The sequence below is a fragment of the Macaca mulatta genome, chromosome 3 (assembly GCF_049350105.2).
Source record: "Macaca mulatta isolate MMU2019108-1 chromosome 3, T2T-MMU8v2.0, whole genome shotgun sequence".
In the NCBI taxonomy this organism is placed as follows: Eukaryota; Metazoa; Chordata; class Mammalia; order Primates; family Cercopithecidae; genus Macaca; species Macaca mulatta.
Window position 1 is genome coordinate 83,403,586 of NC_133408.1, and position 17,830 is coordinate 83,421,415.

Genomic DNA, 17,830 nt, shown 5'->3' on the forward strand with positions numbered 1-17,830 from the left:
ACCACAGAGGCGACAGAAAGTGCTCCCAGGCTGGGTGCAGTGGCTCACGCCTATAATCCCAGCACTTTTGGGAGGCCAAGGTGGGTGGACTGCTGAGCTTAGGGGTTCGAGACCAGCCCGGGCAACCTGGTGGGACCCCATCTCTATAAAAACTACAAAAATTAGCCAGCTATGGTGGTTCATGCATGTAGTACCAGCTACTTGGGAGGCTGAGGCAGGAGGTTGCTTGAGCCCAGTAGGTCAAGGCTGCAGTGAGTTGTGATCATGCCACTGCACTCCAGCCTGGGCGACAGAGTGAGACCTTGTCTCAAGAAAAATAAAAACTTTTTAAAAAGTGCTTCCAGAAGCTGGGTGCTGTGGCTCACACCTGTAATCCCAGGACTTTGGGAGGGTGAGGAGGCAGATCACTTGAGGTCAGGAGTTCGAGACCAGCCTGGCCAAGATGGTGAAACTCCATTTCTACTAAAAATACCAAAAATTAGTTGTGGTGGCAGGCGCCTGTAATCCCAGCTACTCCGGAGGCTGAGACAGGAGAATCATTTGAACCAGAGAAGCGGAGGTTGCAGTGAGCTGAGACTGTGCCACTGCACTCCAGCCTGGGCAATGAGAGTGAAACTCCATCTCAAAAATAAAAAAAAAAAGGCCAAGCATGGTGGCTCAGGCCTACAATCCCAGCACTTTGGGAGGCCAAGGCTGGCAGATCACTTGAGGTCAGGAGTTTGAGACCAGCCTGGCCAAGATGGTGAAACGCCATCTCTACTTAAAATACCAAAAATTAGCTGGGCGTAGTGGCAGGTAACTGTAATCCCAGCTACTCAAGAGGCTAAGACAGAAGAATCCCTTGAATCCGGGAGGCAGAGGTTGCAGTGAGCTGAGATTGCACCATTGTACTCCAGCCTGGGCAACAAGAGCCAAACTCCGTTTCAAAAAAAAAAAAAAGAAAAGAAAAGAAAAAAGAAAAAGTGTTTCCAGGAGAGCTTGCTGGGACTGGCCTGGGCTCAGAAAGCATATGGCCTTGTGCTGCCCAGGCCCTGGCTCTATGACAGCAGTGAAGACAGGATGTCCCTGAGGCACTTTCAGGCTTCATTCTCCTTAATCCCTGACAAGCTTTGAGCCCCAGGACAAGTTTGGGTATGACAGGTAGTTTGCAGTGTGGGGTTCTCATGGGAGAATGGTGGGAAATGGTCACCTATGATTTGTCAGCCAAGAAATCATGGTAAACTGTAAGTTAAAAATGGCCCTTAAAATTTAGTGGTGCAATTTTAGCCATGCAAAAAATCATGTTTCTCTAGCCTCACTAAAAGCACACCAGGCTTTGCTTGCCTGTGATTTCCTCTCTGCTGGCATCCCCAGGTGACCAGATGGCACATGAATTATTTTTCAAATGTGTATGCTTGACCACTCACTTATTCTCCCAGGCCCTATGATGTGCAAGACCCTGGCCTGGAGGTTATGGAAATACAGAGGCATGTGGCCCATGAGCCCAGCTTTTCAGAAGCTTGCATCTCCACAGACATGGATAATCTCACATCAGCCACAGGAAAATGGCTGTCCCTAAACCATTTCTGCCTGCTAGCCCCCAAAGCTCATTCCTAAATGATAACTAGCTGTGTCATGGACAGTGACTGAGCTCTGAATCTGACAGTGCGGGCAAGCAGTCTGGCTCCATTTGTTGGCTCTTCTCAAAGCTGTCTGTTAGCCAAACTAGTTACTAACCTACCTACGGGAGCAACAGGAAACCAACTCTGAGACAGGAGATTTGCCAAGATCAACCTCTAACCAAGAAGCCCACACCAAATCAACAGGTCCCACAAACCTCATGCAACCTACACTGTTATTTTAATGTTGATGTACAGGTCATAAAATTATAGTCTCCACACAGAATTATAGTCTGCACTGGGAAGGACCCTGGGGCCCCCCCGTCCCACAATCCCACCCCTAAAAAGAGATCCTCTGCAGTTAGGCAGTGAGAAACAGTAGGAACTCTTGCAGGGCAAGAAACCAGGACGGCCCTCTGTAGATGCCTCTTATTGCCCAAGCATCAGTTCTTCCCTAGATTGAGCCCAGCTCTGTCCTCCTCTGGCATTTGCTCTTTTTTTTTTTTTTTTTGAGACAGAGTTTTGCTCTTGTCACCCAGGCTGGATGGAGTGCAGTGGCATGATCTTGGCTCACTGCAACTTCCGCCTCCCTGGTTCAAGCAATTCTCCTGCCTCAGCCTCCGGAGTAGCTGGGATTACAGGCACCTGCCACCATGCCTGGCTAATTTTCATGTCTGGCTAATTTTTGTATTTTTAGTAGAGACGGGGTTTCACCATGTTGGCCAGGCCGGTCTCAAACTCCCGACCTCAGGTGATCCACCCGCCTCAGCCTCCCAAAGTGCTGGGATTACAGGCATGAGCCATTGTGCCTGGCTGCCCTTGGCTCTTACCCAGCAGCCAGCATGGAGCTTGCACAGACTGGACAGCAATAAATGCTGGTAATGACTCTTGATGGAACACTTGGACCAGGCTAGGCATCCAGGGAGGCCCTTTGGTTAGAGGTGACACAGCCCCTGCCCTCAACGATGTCACAGTCAAGCAGAAGTAGTAAGACCAGAGTAAAGTAACTGAAATTAAATCCACAGTAAAAACAGCCAATCAATGCTGAAGACACATAGGATGCTCCAAAGGTACACTTAGGGCTCAGCCACTCTGTTCTTAAAGCTGCTGTTCTGAGCAGCAGAGACAAGGAGAGGTAATGAGCAGGAGATACAGCCATCTGACTGCTCACAGGCTAGCAGAGGAGGGTGACCCCGGAACACCAAAGACAGGGCAGGCCAAGGTGCTTCAGAGGAACCTGGCCCTTCTACCTGGGCCTCCAAATCACGAACAGTTTAACAAGCAGATTCTGAGGACTACTTGGAGGCAGGCATCTCTCTGGCCCTAGTCCTTAGTCTTCAACAGCAGCTACCACAAGTTTCTTTTTTTAATGTCTCAAATAATTTTAATTGATGGGTAAGCCTTCCTAGAAAGCGGGATATTAACACTATTAAGTAAAGAAATGCATCCTTGCACATCTGCTGCAGCCTCCCTCTGCCACTCCTACCCATTCAGCACAGAATGCAGGGTAGGTGCTGTTACCGCTGAGGATGATGGGGCTTTTCAGAGGTAGTGTTTGCTCAGCTCTCAGCTGCAGGGGGTGGTAGGAGGGACAGTCGGTGCTGGGGGAGAGCTCTCCGAACAAGAAGCCACCTTAGATTTTTGGAAAAGAAGCTGCTTTTGAATACAAAATTTAAGCTGATGGCTGGGTGCAGTGGTTCATGCCTGTAATCCCAACACTTTGGGAGGCCAAGACGGGAGGATCACTAGAGTCAGGAGTTTGAGACCAGCCTGGGCAACAGGATGAGACTTCATCTTTAAAAAAAAAAATACAAAAATTAGAATACAAAAATTAGCAGGACGTGGTGGCACACACCTGTAGTCACAGTTACTCAGGAGGCTAAAGTAGGAGGATCACTTGAGCCTGGAAGATCACTTGAGCTGTGATTGCACCACTGCACTCTAGCCTGGGTGACAGAGCCAGACCATCTCAAAACAAATAATAATTATTAATTAAAAAGAAAAAAGCTGAGCATGGTGGCATATGTCTGTAGTCCTAGCTACCTGAAAGACTGGCGTGAGAGAATCGCTTGAACCCAGGAGCTCAAGGCTGCAGTGGGCTATGACTGCCCACTGCACTCCAGCCTAAGTGACTGAGCAAGGCCCTCTTTTTTTTCTTTTCTTTTTTTTTTTTTTTTGACATGGAGTCTCACTATACAGCCCAGGCTGGAGTATAGTGGCGCGTGATCTTGGCTCAGTGCAACCTCCACCTCCCAGGCTCAAGCGATTCTCCCACCTCACCTCAGTCTCCCGAGTATCTGGGATTACAGGTGCACACCACCACACCTGGCTAATTTTTGTATTTTTATAGAGATAGGGTTTCACCATGTTGGCCAGGCTGGTCTCAAACTCCTGACCTCAAGTGATCTACCCATCTCGGCCTTCCAAAGTGCTGGGATTACAGGTGTAAGTCACTATACCTCGGCAAGGCCCTGTCTCTTTTAAAACTAAAAAAAGAAAGAAAATAAATATAAAGGAAAGTTCTAGTTAAAAAATAATTGAGGCCAGGCGCAGTGACTCACGCCTGTAATCACAGCACTTTGGGAGGCTGAGGCGGGTGGGTCACCTGAGGTCAGAAGTTTGAGACCACTCTGGTCAACATGGTGAAACTCTGTCTCCACTAAAAATACAAAAATTAGCTGGGCATGGTGGCGCACACCTGTAGTCCCAGCTACTCGGGAGGCTGAGGCAGGAGAATTGCTTGAACCTGGGAGGTGGCAGTTGCAGTAAGCCATGATCACGCCACTGCACTCCAGCCTGGGTGACAGAGCAAGACTCCGTCTCAAGAAAAAGCAAAATAAAATAAATTGAGGGCAGGCACAGTGGCTCACACCTGTAATTCCAACACTTTGGGAGGCCAAGGCAAGAGGATCACTTGAGGCCAGGAGTTCAAGACCAGCCTGGACAACATAGCAAGAACTGTCTCTAAAAAATATTAAAAATTAGCCTGTAGTTCCAGGTACGCAGGAGGCTGAGATGGGAGGATCACTTGAGTTTGGGAGGTTCAGGCTGCAGTGAGTTGTGACCACACTACTGCACTCAGCCTAGGCAACAGAGTGAGATCCTGTCTGGAAAGAAGGAGGGAAATAATTAAATGGTTTAGAATATTTTTAATGTACAGAATCAGGATTCCAGTAAATCATCATGGGTTCTTTAACTCACTAGAATGTACTATAGATGTACTATAGAATTTAAAAGGTGGGATTAGCCCAGGCAACCATTCTTCCATTCAACATGTATTTTATTGAGTACGCCTGTTCATCACCACCAAATGATCTCATCACCTTTGAACCTCAGAGACCAAAGGACCAGTTCAGTCCCCAGAAGGAAACCAGGCTAAGTGCTATTTCTCTTCCATGAGTGGAGTCCCAGCACCAAGGTGAGGTGTGGGGTCTATCCCAGCCTAAGTCTCTCCTGAAGAAACTGAGGCTGTGAGGGTTGAAGGGACCTGCCAAAATCCACAGCACGGAGCCAGGAGGAGGGAACACAGGGCTCTGAGTCACCATGCAGCGCTGTGCAAAGACATCGATACGGAATATATGCCACCTCAGATAACTGTACAGAACTTTCTAAACTCACTCTGGAAGATCCCTAGATCCTTACAAATTCTTGCAAAGTTTATGTCTTAAGCTTAAAACAACTCTTTTTTTTTTTTTTTTTTTTGAGACGGAGTCTCGCTGTGTCGCCCAGGCTGGAGTGCAGTGGCCGGATCTCAGCTCACTGCAAGCTCTGCCTCCCGGGTTTTTACGCCATTCTCCTGCCTCAGCCTCCCGAGTAGCCGGGACTACAGGCGCCCGCCACCTCGCCCGGCTAGTTTTTTGTACTTTTTAGTAGAGACGGGGTTTCACCGTGTTAGCCAGGATGGTCTCGAACTCCTGACCTCGTGATCCGCCCGTCTCGGCCTCCCAAAGTGCTGGGATTACAGGCTTGAGCCACCGCGCCCGGCCTAAAACAACTCTTAAAGTTGGAAACCTAAAATGTACTTCTAAGTTAAAAAACTAAAACTAAATCTGGCCTACTAGGGCTTAGCTTGTCAGAATGCCCTCCTCACACAAAGCCAAGGCTCAGGCTCTGGGCAAGGCTGGCCCTCAGGTGCCAATGGCGGGTCTTGAGTTTTGTTAGATCTGAGGCTCAACATTATCAGCTCACTTGGGTGAACAGGATCTGGAGTAACTGGGTCTACCCAATAAATTCTCAGAAACTAACTTATAAGTCAGGGCACCTGTTTATTAATTTACAAGGAGAAATGAATCCACTGAAAGAACCAGCAAACACAGACTCATGAAACAGTGGCCTCTACTTGGGGACCAAAGTAAATTTTATGACTATACCTTCTAGCTGTGTTCTCCATGCAAAACACTGAGCTCAGTATTACTCTGGAGAAAGTGCTAAGAAGTCTATGAAGGAAGAAAGGGAAGAACACTTAGTCACACTGAGCAGTACCCAGCATGTCTCTGCTACAGGTTTCAGGCATTTTCATTTATGCAAATTATTTAATACTTATGACTAAACCACAAGGTGGGTTTTATCTAATAAAACAAAACTCCCTCTGAACAAAGATGTTTAAAATATTATAAAAAGGCCTAGGTATCCTTAAGGCTAACATTCAGCACATCTCATGAGTATTCACATGCGCCAGACACTGGAGCTGTAGGAGCCACCGTCCCTGCCCCCAGGGAACCCCTAGTCTAAAGAGGGAGACAGACAAACTGCAACTGCACAGCCACATGAGGGCCCAGCAGGAATGAGGGAAAATGACTGGAAGAGGCACCAAACTCAGTGCCCGGGTCTGAGAAGACAGTGGACCTGGAGCGATGATTCTGTCCAGCTGGACAGTGAGAGGCTATAGTCCCAGAGTGACATCTGCCATCCCTCAGAAATCACACTGCCTAAGGTGCACATCAGAGGCACTACAACAAATCCCCTCCTACAAGCTCCATGACAAAGAACTCCTCTGTGGACACTCACATTGCAGCCCTGCCTATCTGAATTTCAACAAACTTCCAGCACTCCCTGCAGTGCCAGTTGACAGATTAGCATTTTTTTTTTTTTTTTTTTTTTTAGTGCTTTGGTGCTTACCAATGGAAAAAGGACCTTTCCTCAGTGCTAGAGAGGCCTAAATGATGAGTATGACACAGTCGGTGTGCACCCACATCTCAGGACACAGCTAATTTCTTTTTTTTTTTTTTTTTTTGAGATGCAGTTTCACTCTGTTGCCCAGGCTGGAGTGCAGTGTGCAATCTCGGCTGACTGCAACCTCCACCTCCCGGGTTCAAGTGATTCTCCTGCCTCAGCCTCCTGAGTAGCTGGGATTACAGGCGTGCGCCACCACACCTGGCAATTTTTTTTTTTTTTTTTTTTTGAGACGGAGTCTTGCTCTGTCGCCCAGGCTGGGGTGCAGTGGCCAGATCTTAGCTCACTGCAAGCTCCACCTCCCCCGTTTACGCCATTCTCCTGCCTCAGCCTCCCGAGTAGCTGGGACTACAGGCGCCCGCCACCTTGCCCGGCTAGTTTTTTGTATTTTTTAGTAGAGACGGGGTTTCACCGTGTTAGCCAGGATGGTCTCGATCTCCTGACCTCGTGATCCGCCCATCTCGGCCTCCCAGTGCTGGGATTACAGGCTTGAGCCACCGAGCCCGGCCAAATTTTTTGAATTTTTAGTAGAGACGGGGTTTCACCGTGTTAGCCAGGATGGTCTTGATCCCCTGACCTCCTGATCCGTCCACCTCAACCTCCCAAAGTGCTGGGATTACAGGCGTAAGCCACTGCATCCAGCCGACAGAGCGAATTTCAAGGGGAACCATAGCTCTGCCCACTACTGCCTGTTTGCTTCAGTGAGAAAAACACAGGCACCTTAGTGCCCACAGGAGGCCACACTGGGGGTGGCCAGGATCCATGCTGGTGGGGTCTTAAGCAGCACCCCACTCATGTTGCAGGTCTCGTGGATGGAATTCCAGTTTTGGGTGCTCTCTTGCTTGACCATCTCCCTATATAATTTTTCAAGCAAGCTCTTGGGTCCCAACTGACCACAAATCCATAGGAAAATTACTTCTCCCTGGAAGATGTAAAACCTGTGGCTTCTTCCTTGAGTCAAGATGGATGAATGCAACAACCTATACACCCCACCTGGAAGAGACAGCGCTTCTCCTCCATACACGCCCCTTGCCACAGGGTCTCAGATCAGGAAGCCAACAAATGAACCCTCCACCCCATCCTCCCAAAGCAGGGGTCATGGAGACCGGGCCACCCTAGCTCACAATGGGCAAGCCCTGGGAAGCAGCCATGAAAGCCACCCACAAGGGACTCACACCATCATTCTAAACGGCGCTTTCCACACTGGACTTGCACCTACCTCATTCTCCATGGAATACCCCGTGTGAAATTCTGTTTGAGGAATTTCTTTGGAGAGATTCTGGTTCCTTCTCCTCTGCCGACAGCTACTATGCATTCTCTATTCACTTCTGAATTTGTTGAAAAATATGGCCAGATGTTAGCCCTCCCTCTGAAAAAAACATGACTGAACAGGAAGACCAGAAACCACAGCTTCCTTCTGCAAAGCCACTGAAGCTGTTTACAATGTTTTAAAAGTTCAAAAAGCAGGCAGCACCCAGAAACTGTTGGCAAAATCCAAACAGTCTGCATGTACAAAAAGACACAAAGTAAATCAGCTCATTTTCCCTACTCCCCACAGCACGCGAACCCCACAGGCAGCCTCCCTGCATTTCCAGCAGAAACTCTGCAGTCAACAGAAGGACATTAATTTGAAAGTCCACCATTCTGCACATTCGAATGCCAAAGCTAAACAAGCAGACAGAAAGCACTGTGAGGGGCTACCCTTTCCTGGAGACAACAGGCCGTGCTGCTGGTGAAGACCCACGGTACCCGCCTCATACGAAGGGTGGAAACACGCGACAAGGCTGTTCCAGCCACCCTGTTTGCAGTGCTTGCTCAAAGGCAGCAAGATCTTTACAGAGATAACTCCATTCCCAGATGGGGCTTGGGCAGGGTACACTGGGCTCTACGGGTCCTCAGCCTACAAGTGCCTCTACCTGCCTCCAGGACTCATGAGTTTGAGTCAGCAGCACTTTGAAACTAAACAGGGCGCCCGCCTCTGGGCAACCTCACTTCTTTAAGGCAAATTTCCTAATCTAGAAAAGCAGAAGTTGGATCTGTTGCTGGTGAAGGCTCTTAGAACTCTGAAAATTCCAGAATGGTTTGCCAATAGGGAAGGCTACTTAATTAAATATTCTGGTTGGCCGGGTGCAGTGGCTCATGTCTGCTATAATCCCAGCACTTTAGGAGGCCGAGGCAGGTGAATCACCTGAGGTAAGAAGTTCAAGACCAGTCTGGCCAACACGGTGAAACCCCGTTTCTACTAAAAATAGAAAAACTAGCTGGGCGTGGTGATGGGCGCCTGTTATCCCAGCTACTTGGGAGGCTGAGGCAGGAGAATCACTTGAACCTGGGAGGTAGAGGTTGCAGTGAGCCAAGCCATTGCACTCCAGCCTGGGTGACAGAGTGAGACTCCATCTCAAAAAAAAAAAAAAAAAATTCTGGTTAGAGTGACTATATTCACCGATCAATAAATAAACATAACAATTATAATTTTTTTTTTTTTTTTTTTGAGACGGAGTCTCGCTCTGTCGCCCAGGCTGGAGTGCAGTGGCGCGATCGACTCACTGCAAGCTCCGCCTCCCGGGTTCACGCCATTCTCCTGCCTCAGCCTCCCGAGTAGCTGGGACTACAGGCGCCGCCACCTCGCCCGGCCAGTTTTTTGTATTTTTAGTAAAGACGAGGTTTCACCGTGTTAGCCAGAATGGTCTCGATCTCCTGACCTCGTGATCCGCCCGTCTCGGCCTCCCAAAGTGCTGGGATTACAGGCTTGAGCCACCGTGCCCGGCCTATAATTTTTTAAATATTAAGTTGAACCAAATCAAAGTGTTGATTTTCAACAGTGTTCTAGCTATAAAAATGGTACTTTCGTATGGTTCTATTTCATTAACCTGTAACAAATAAAGTTTAATATTTCTTGATTCTGAAAAGACTGTTTCAGAATAATAATTTAGTGCTTCAATTATTATTCCATATACCACAGATGTAGAAACTGTCATAAAGTTGGAAAAGCAGCATTAGAACTAGATTCGAATCAATATCCAGTATTAACTGGACTGTCACTTTCTGTCTTTAAAAACCAGAGTAGAGTCACAATTTCAGACTGCTCCTTTCTAAAAGTTGCCTATACAGGGCAGAACCAGCTGACCCTGACCTTCAGGCAGGCTCAAAGGGAAAAAGCAAACCAGGAGTGAGATACAGAAAGAGGTGCCACTCAGCTCAGCAGCCTCACCTCTATTTTGGCTACTGCAAAGGGGAAGGGTTACAGGGAAACAAACATGACTAAAAAGAAAACCCACATGCTCTGAACACTAGTCAACCCCAACCTTCCCTCACACTGTGATCCCCACGGCCAGCATGATAGAGAAAAGCCAAAGAGCAAAGGGGAAGAGACAGGCACAGGAACCTACATTCTAGCTAGTATACTTAGAGACACTTGAGAAGAACTGCATTCATAAAATAAGACTAGACAGCCATGAAAAAGAAAAAACGGCCGGGCGTGGTGGTTCACGCCTGTAATCCCAGCACTCTGGAAGGCTGAGGTGGGCAGATCACCTGAGGTCGGGAGTTCGAGACCAGCCTGACCAACATGGAGAAATCCCGTCTCTACTAAAAACACAAAATTAGCCGGGCATGATGGCACATGCCTGTAATCCTAGCTATTCGGGAGGCTGAAGCATGAGAATCACCTGAACCCAGAAGGTGGAGGCTGAGGTGAGCCAAGATCGTGCCACTGCACTCCAGCGTGGGCAACAAGAGTGAAACTCCGTCTCAAAAAAAAAGAAAAAGAGAGAACAGAGAACAAGAAAGATATCTTAGAAATTACAAATATGACTGCCAAAATAAAAAATTCATAGAATAATAACAAGGACATAGCTGAGAGCCCAAAGAATTACACGAAGGAGAACTGTGGGGTTGGCCAATGCCTGCCTGCTGCTGATGGCCACAGCTGCAAATGTTTTACAGATGAACATTTGCCACCAATTCGATAAACGTAATCACCAACTTTGAACCCTGATTAAGCAAAATGTTAGCCCCCAAAAAGAATTCCATTCTCAGTAGTAGAACCACATTACAAAAAATTGTACTCAATTATTATGCCTTAAATTTCATCAATAAAAAATGTATGAAAATGTGCTTTCTCTCTTATATAAGTACCTACTTAATGGCCTCAATTTTGCCCCTTGGCTCACACAGCCTAAAATATTTATTATCTGGTCCTTTACATGAAGTTTGCCAACCCTGTCCTAGAACAAAGCGAAAAGGCAAAAAGTTTAATGTGAGAAAAATTAAAGGCCACAGAAGCCGGGTCCATCAAGTCTAACAGTTTCTTTTTTTTTTTTTTTTGAGACGGAGTCTCGCTCTGTTGCCCAGGCTGGAGTACAGTGGCAGGATCTTAGCTCACTGCAAGCTCCGCCTCCCGGGTTTATGCCATTCTCCTGCCTCAGCCTCCAGAGTAGCTGGGACTACAGGCGCCCGCCACCTCGCCCGGCTAGTTTTTTTTTTTTTGTATTTTTTAGTGGAGACGAGGTTTCACCATGTTAGCCAGGATGGTCTCGATCTCCTGACCTCGTGATCCGCCCGTCTCGGCCTCCCAAAGTGCTGGGATTACAGGCTTGAGCCACCGCGCCCGGCCCAAGTCTAACAGTTTCTTAAAAGGAGAATAAAAGCGGGCAGAATCAGAGGGACACAAATATCAGAAGACAACAATGATGAACTCAATTTTATGGACAGAAAAAGCACAGTAACAAGTAGGCTGAATGTAAGAGACAAATCCTAAACACTTAGACTCATCTTCATAAAACTGCAGAATTTCAAGAGAATCTTAAAAGTTTCCAATAAGAAAATGCAAAAAAAAAAAAAAAGTACCTTTAAAAGCAGTAAGACTCAGATCAGCATCAGATGTATCACGATAAATGGGAATATGGTAATCCCTTTAAAATTCTGTGGGGAAATTAATTTAAATCTGGAAGTTAATTTAAAACCAAACTGTCAGTCAAGGTGCAAAATTGTTAGTTTCACACCTGCAGTGCCTTGGGAACTTTACACCCTAAAAACCCCCTTTTGAAAAACATACTAGAGGATATACTCCCAGCAAAAGGAGGATGATCCAAGAGAGGAAAAGATGTGGACTCCAAGAAATGGTGGAACCAACCCAGGAAGCAGAGAAAAGAAATCCCAGGGTGACAATGACAGTGTTCAGCAAGCAAACAAAGGAAAATCTAGAAGATTCCATTATATAAACCAAGAGCCTAGAAGTTCTTGATGATAAAAACATGTTTCTTGGGCCTTGACTAAGGGCTGGCCTCGACATGCAGAGATGAAACTCCACAAAGCCTATAGGTAATCATTTAATGTTTGACTGATTGCTGAATGGTGATGCCAGAAGTTATCACCAGCTGAAGAGGCTTTGCTGAACATTATAATCAGCTGAAGAGACTTTGCTGAACTGGCTACTCAGTAGAAATCCAAAAAGTCCACACTTTAGGTGTAAGGAAAACACCCAGAACTAAATTCAAAACTGATACAGAGGCTGGGCGCGGTGGTTCATGCCTATAATCCCAGCACTTTGGGAGGCCGAGGTGGGAGGATCACCTGAGATCGGGAGTTCGAGACCAGCCTGACCAGCATGGAGAAACCCCGACTCTACTAAAAATACAAAATTAGCCAGGCATGGTGGCACATGCCTGTCATCCCAGCTACTAGGGAGGCTAAGGCAGAAGAATTGCTTGAACCTGGGAGGCGGAGGTTGCGATGAGCCGAGATTGCGCCATTGCACTCCAGCCTGGGCAACAAGAGCGAAACTCCATCTCAAAAAAAAAAAAAAAAAAAAAAAAACTGATACACAGCTATCAAAATAATGACTAAATAAAGATGCACAGAACAAAAAAAAAAAAGATGTCCCAGTAATCTCACTGCCTGCCATAATAAAACTGAACCTCATTCATAATAACAAGGCATTCTCTAGAAAAAGGCTGAGTAAACTCTACCACACAGGCAAGCCCCGTTTTTGTAAATAAATTGGGGGGTTTTTTGGTGTTTTTTTGTTGTTGTTAGTTTTGTCTTTTGAGACGGAGTCTCACTCTCTCGCCCAGGCTGGAGTGCAGTGGCACAATCTCGGCTCACTGCAACCTCCACCTCCCAGGTTTAAGCCATACTCCTGCCTCAGGCTTCCAAGTAACAGGGATTACAGATGCGCGCCACCATACCTGGCTAATTTTTGTATTTTTAGTACAGACGGGGTTTCGCCATGTTAGCCAGGCTGGTCTCGAACTCCTGACCTCAGGTGATCCACCCACCTCGGCCTCCCAAAGTGCTGGGATTACAGGCGTGAGCCACCTCGCTCAGCCGTAAATAAAGTTTTATTAGAACATTTAAAAAAAGAAGTTTGGGCAGGGCATGGTTCTCACCTATAAGTGGGAGCTAAACTATGGGTACACAAAGGCATACAGAGTGATATAATGGACACTGGAGACTTAGAAAGCGAGAAAGTGGGAGGGAGGTGAGGGATGAAAAATTACCTACTGGGTACAATGTATACTCTTTGGGTGATGGGTACACTAAAAGCCCAGACTTGCAGGGCACGGTGGCCCATGCCTGTAATCCCAGCACTGTGGGAGGCCGAGGCGGGTGGATCACTTGAGCTCCACAGTTCGAGACCAACCTGGCCAACATGGTGAAACCCCGTCTCTACTAAAAATACAAAAATTAGCCAGGCGTGGTAGTGGGCACCTATAATCCCAGCTACTTGAGAGGCTGAGGCAGGAGAATCACTTGAGGCCAGGAGGTAGAGGTTGCAGTGAGCCGAGATCGCGCCACTGCACAAGAAAAGCAATTTACCGGAAACTCTAAAGAAAAGGCCGGGCACGCTGGCTCACGCCTGTAATCCCAGCACTTTGGGAGGGTGAGGCGGGCAGATCACGTGGTCAGGAGATCGAGACCATCCTGGCTAACACAGTGAAACCCCGTCTCTACTAAAAATACAAAAAATTAGCCAGGCGCAGTGGCGGGCACCTGTAGTCCCAGCTACTCGTGAGGCTGAGGCAGGGGAATGGTGTGAACCCGGGAGGCAAGAGTTGCAGAGAGCCGAGATTATGCCACTGCACTTCAGCCTGGGTGACAGAGTGAGACTCCATCTCAAAAAAAAAAGAAAAAAGAAAAGAAAGGCCGGGCGCGGTGGCTTACATCTGTAATCCCAGCACTTTGGGAGGCCAAGGTGGGCTGATCATGAGGTCAGGAGATTGAGACCATCCTGGCTAACACGGTGAAACCCTGTCTCTACTAAAAATACAAAAAAATTAGCCGGGCGTTGTGGCAGGCGCCTGTAGTCCTAGCTACTCAGGAGGCTGAGGCAGGAGAATGGCGAGAACCTGGGAGGCAGAGCTTGCAGTGAGCCGAGATTGCACCACTGCACTCCAGCCTGGGCAACAGAGCCAGACTCCGTCTCAAAAAAAAGAAAAAAGATTGTATTATTACTGCAAACACAGAAAAGCATACACAAACAGGAAAGCAACGTGAAAGACTCTAATAATAGTTGTTTCTAGTGGGTGTGATTTTTTTCATATAATATATTTCGCTATTTTCTTCTGAGATATAAGTGTATTTTTAGTAAGAAAACTAACAAGTTCATTTTGGAAAATACTCAAAATTTTTAGCAAATACCACTTTCACTGAATAAAAACTGTTCTCTTGAGAGGTGGGTAAAGGAAAAAAGAATAACCTTGGTTCTACTATAGAGAATTAACATCTACTAAAATTACAAATGCACATATGCTTTCCCAGCAATTGCATTTTCGGGAATTAATCCTACAGATGCATTACATACATGACAGGTTAGATTAATTGTTTCATTATTTGTTAAGCAAAATGACAACCTAAAAGTCCATAGGAGGGCTACTGTTTAAATATAGTAACCTACAGATAAAAATGCCATTCCACCCTAAAGAAGAATAAAGAAATTATATATCTATAATGAAAGAGCTCCAAAACACACTGTCAAGAAAAAATAAACCCAAAGAAGTTCTTATTCCCTTAAGAGAGAAGTAGACTGTATCAAAATAATTCTCTCACAGACTGAGATTACGAACTCTAGATAAAATGTGAAAAACAATCTTCTAAAGACACTGGAGACAAACAAGAAATAAAAAAGAAGCTTGGAATTTATATGACCCTTGAAAGAAGGGAACATCACTGGGCAAGATGCACTTTTATATTGCTCTACTCCTGAGAGTGCGCCCCAGTCTGAGAGGAGTGGAGCAGAGAAAAAAAAGCTGCAATTTTATTGGCCTGACAGGTTAAAGGAGGATTTAAGACTGCTAAAGAAGCTGGAAATTGAGAAGGAAATATAGGAAAGGAGGAATCCACTATAAAAGGAACCCAAAGTCTGAGTATAAGGTCCCTTCAAATCTTTGGCTGAACCCTGAACTGTGTAAGTGGGGGTGAGACTCCCACAAGCCCAGAAAGGACACAATAGCGTGAAGGTTGAAGGAGCTGAGTTGATGGCTGGGCACAGGGGCTCATGCCTGTAATCCCAGCACTTTGGGCGGCCAAAGCAGGAAGATCACTTGAGGTCAGGAGTTTGAAACCAGCCTGGGCAACATAGTGAGACCCCATTTCTACAAAAATAAAAATTAGCCAGATAGTGCATGCCTGTAGTCCTAGCTACTCGGAAGGCTAAGGTGGGAGAATTGCTTGAGCCCAGAAGTTTAAGGTCACAGTAAACTACAATCACACCACTGCACTCCAACCTGGGTGACACAGCAAGATCCGTCTCAAAAAAAAAAAAGCTGAGATTTTAGCTCTCCCTAGCTGCATGGTAGATAAGAGTTTGGAATCCAAGTCCTGCCAAGTTAGAGGGGCTTAATAAGCACCTTAAACACTTGAGGCTATCCATTTGAAACCCCACAAGGGCCACATCTTAGGAGTAAAAAGTACATTCTAGGACTAAGAGATTTACCCTAAGAGTAAGGACAAAGATAAAAACTGATCTACCAAAACAAAGTATAACACCCAGTCAGGTGTGGTGGCTCATTCCTGTAATCCCAGCACTTTCGGAGGCGGAGGCAGGAGGATGGCTTGAGGCCAGGAGTTCAAGACCAGCCTGGGCAACATACTGAGACTCCATCTATATTTAAAAATTTTTTTTCATTAGCCGGACACAGTGGTGCATGCCTATAGTCCTGGCTACTCAGGAGGATGAGGCAGGAGAATCACTTGAACCCAGGAAGCAGAGGTTGCAAGGTTGCATTGAGCCAAGATCACGCCACAGCACTCCAGCCTGGGTGACAGAGTGAGACCGCCTCAAAAAAAAAAAAAAAAAAAGGCCAGGCGCAGTGGCTCATGCCTGTAATTCCAACACTTTGGGAGGCTGAGGCAGGCAGATCATCTGAGGTCAGGAGTTCGAGACCAGCCCGGTCAACATGGCGAAACCACATTTCTATTAAAAATATAAAAATTGGCCTGGCATGGTGGCGCATGCCTGTAATCCCAGCTACTTGGGAGGCTGATGCAGGAGAATCACTTGAATCTGGGAGGTAGAGGTTGCAGTGAGCCGAGATTGCGTTACTACACTCCAGCCTGGCGACAGAGCAAGACTCCATCTCAAAAAAAAAAAAAAAAAAAAAAAAGATATTCTTAAGACTGTCAAATAAGGCCGGGCGCGGTGGCTCACGCCTGTACTCCCAGCACTTTGGGAGGCTGAGATGGGCGGATCACGAGGTCAGGAGATCGAGACCATCCTGGCTAACGTGGTGAAACCCCGTCTCTACTAAAAAATACAAAAAACTAGCCGGGCGAGGTGGCGGGCACCTGTAGTCCCAGCTACTCGGGAGGCTGAGGCAGGAGAATGGCGTGAACCCGGGAGGCGGAGCTTGCAGTGAGCTGAGATCCAGCCACTGCACTCCAGCCTGGGCGATAGAGCGAGACTCCGTCTCAAAAAAAAAGACTGTCAAATAAAAGACATTCAATACAACAAAAATGACAGGTAACTTCTCAAGAGAAACAATGGATGCTAGAAGATAATGAGTCTTCATCTTTAAAATACTAAAAGAAGCTAGCAATGGTGGCTCACACCTTAGGAGGCTCAGGCAGGTGGATCACTGGAGGTCAGGAGTTGAAGACCAGCCCCACCAACATGGTGAAACCCCATCTCTGCTAAAAATACAAAAAAAAATTAGCTTGGCGTGGTGGTATGTGCCTATAATGACAGCCTCCCAGGAGGCTGAGGCAGAAGAATCACTTGAACCCAGGAGGTGGAGGTTGCAGTGAGCCAAGATCGCGCCACTACACTCCAGCCTGGGTGACAAAGCCAGATTCCGTCTCAAAAATAAATAAATAAGGTCGGGCGCAGTGGCTCACGCCTGTAATCCCAGCACTTTGGGAGGCCGAGGCAGGTGGATCACAAGGTCAGGAGTACAAGACCAGCCTGGCCAAGACGGTGAAACCCTGTCTCTACTAAAAATACAAAAAAAATAGCTGGGCGTGGCAGCAGGTGCCTGTAATCCCAGCTACTCAGAGGCTGAGGCAGAGAATTGCTTGAACCCAGGAGGCAGATGTTGCAGTGAGCTGAGATCGTGCCACTGCACTCCAGCTGGGGCACAGAGCAAGACTGCGTCTTAAATAAATAAATAAATAAATAATGCTGAAAGAAAACAGTCAACCTAGAATTCTATATCCTGTAAAACAGAGGTCCCCAACCCCAGGCCACAGACTGGTCTAGGTCCATGGCCTGTTAGGAACCAGGCCGCACACAGCAGGAGGTGAGCGGAGGGCCAGCGAACGTTACCAGCTGAGCCCCGCCTCCTGTGAGATCAGAGGCTGCATTAGATTTTCATAGGAGCACAAACCCTGAACTGTGTGTTGGAGGGATCTAGGTTACGCGCTCCATGATCCAAGATGGAACTGTTTCATCCCAAAACCTTTTCCTCACTTCAGTCTATGGAAAAATTGTCTTCCACGAAACCGGTCCCTGCTGCCAAAAAGGTTGGGGACTGCTGATGTAAAACTATCCTTCAAAAATGAAGACGAAATGAAGATATTTTCAGATAATAAAAGGTGAAACAATGTGTCAGACCTACACCATG

At 46.9% G+C, this 17,830-nt stretch overlaps 1 protein-coding gene across 9 annotated transcripts in view; it reads right to left on the reverse strand.

The window, feature by feature from the left end:
- Window positions 1-17,830, reverse strand: part of CCM2 (CCM2 scaffold protein) — a 75,263-nt gene that overhangs the window by 38,889 nt on the left and 18,544 nt on the right. For 3 of the 9 annotated variants that reach the window (XM_028844921.2, XM_028844919.2, XM_028844916.2), the window contains exon 2: window positions 7,990-8,139. The exons of 3 other annotated variants lie outside the window; for them this stretch is intronic. In XM_028844921.2, coding sequence (XP_028700754.1) covers window positions 7,990-8,085 — 96 coding nt within the window. In that variant the 5' untranslated portion in view covers window positions 8,086-8,139. 9 annotated transcript variants of the gene reach the window in all.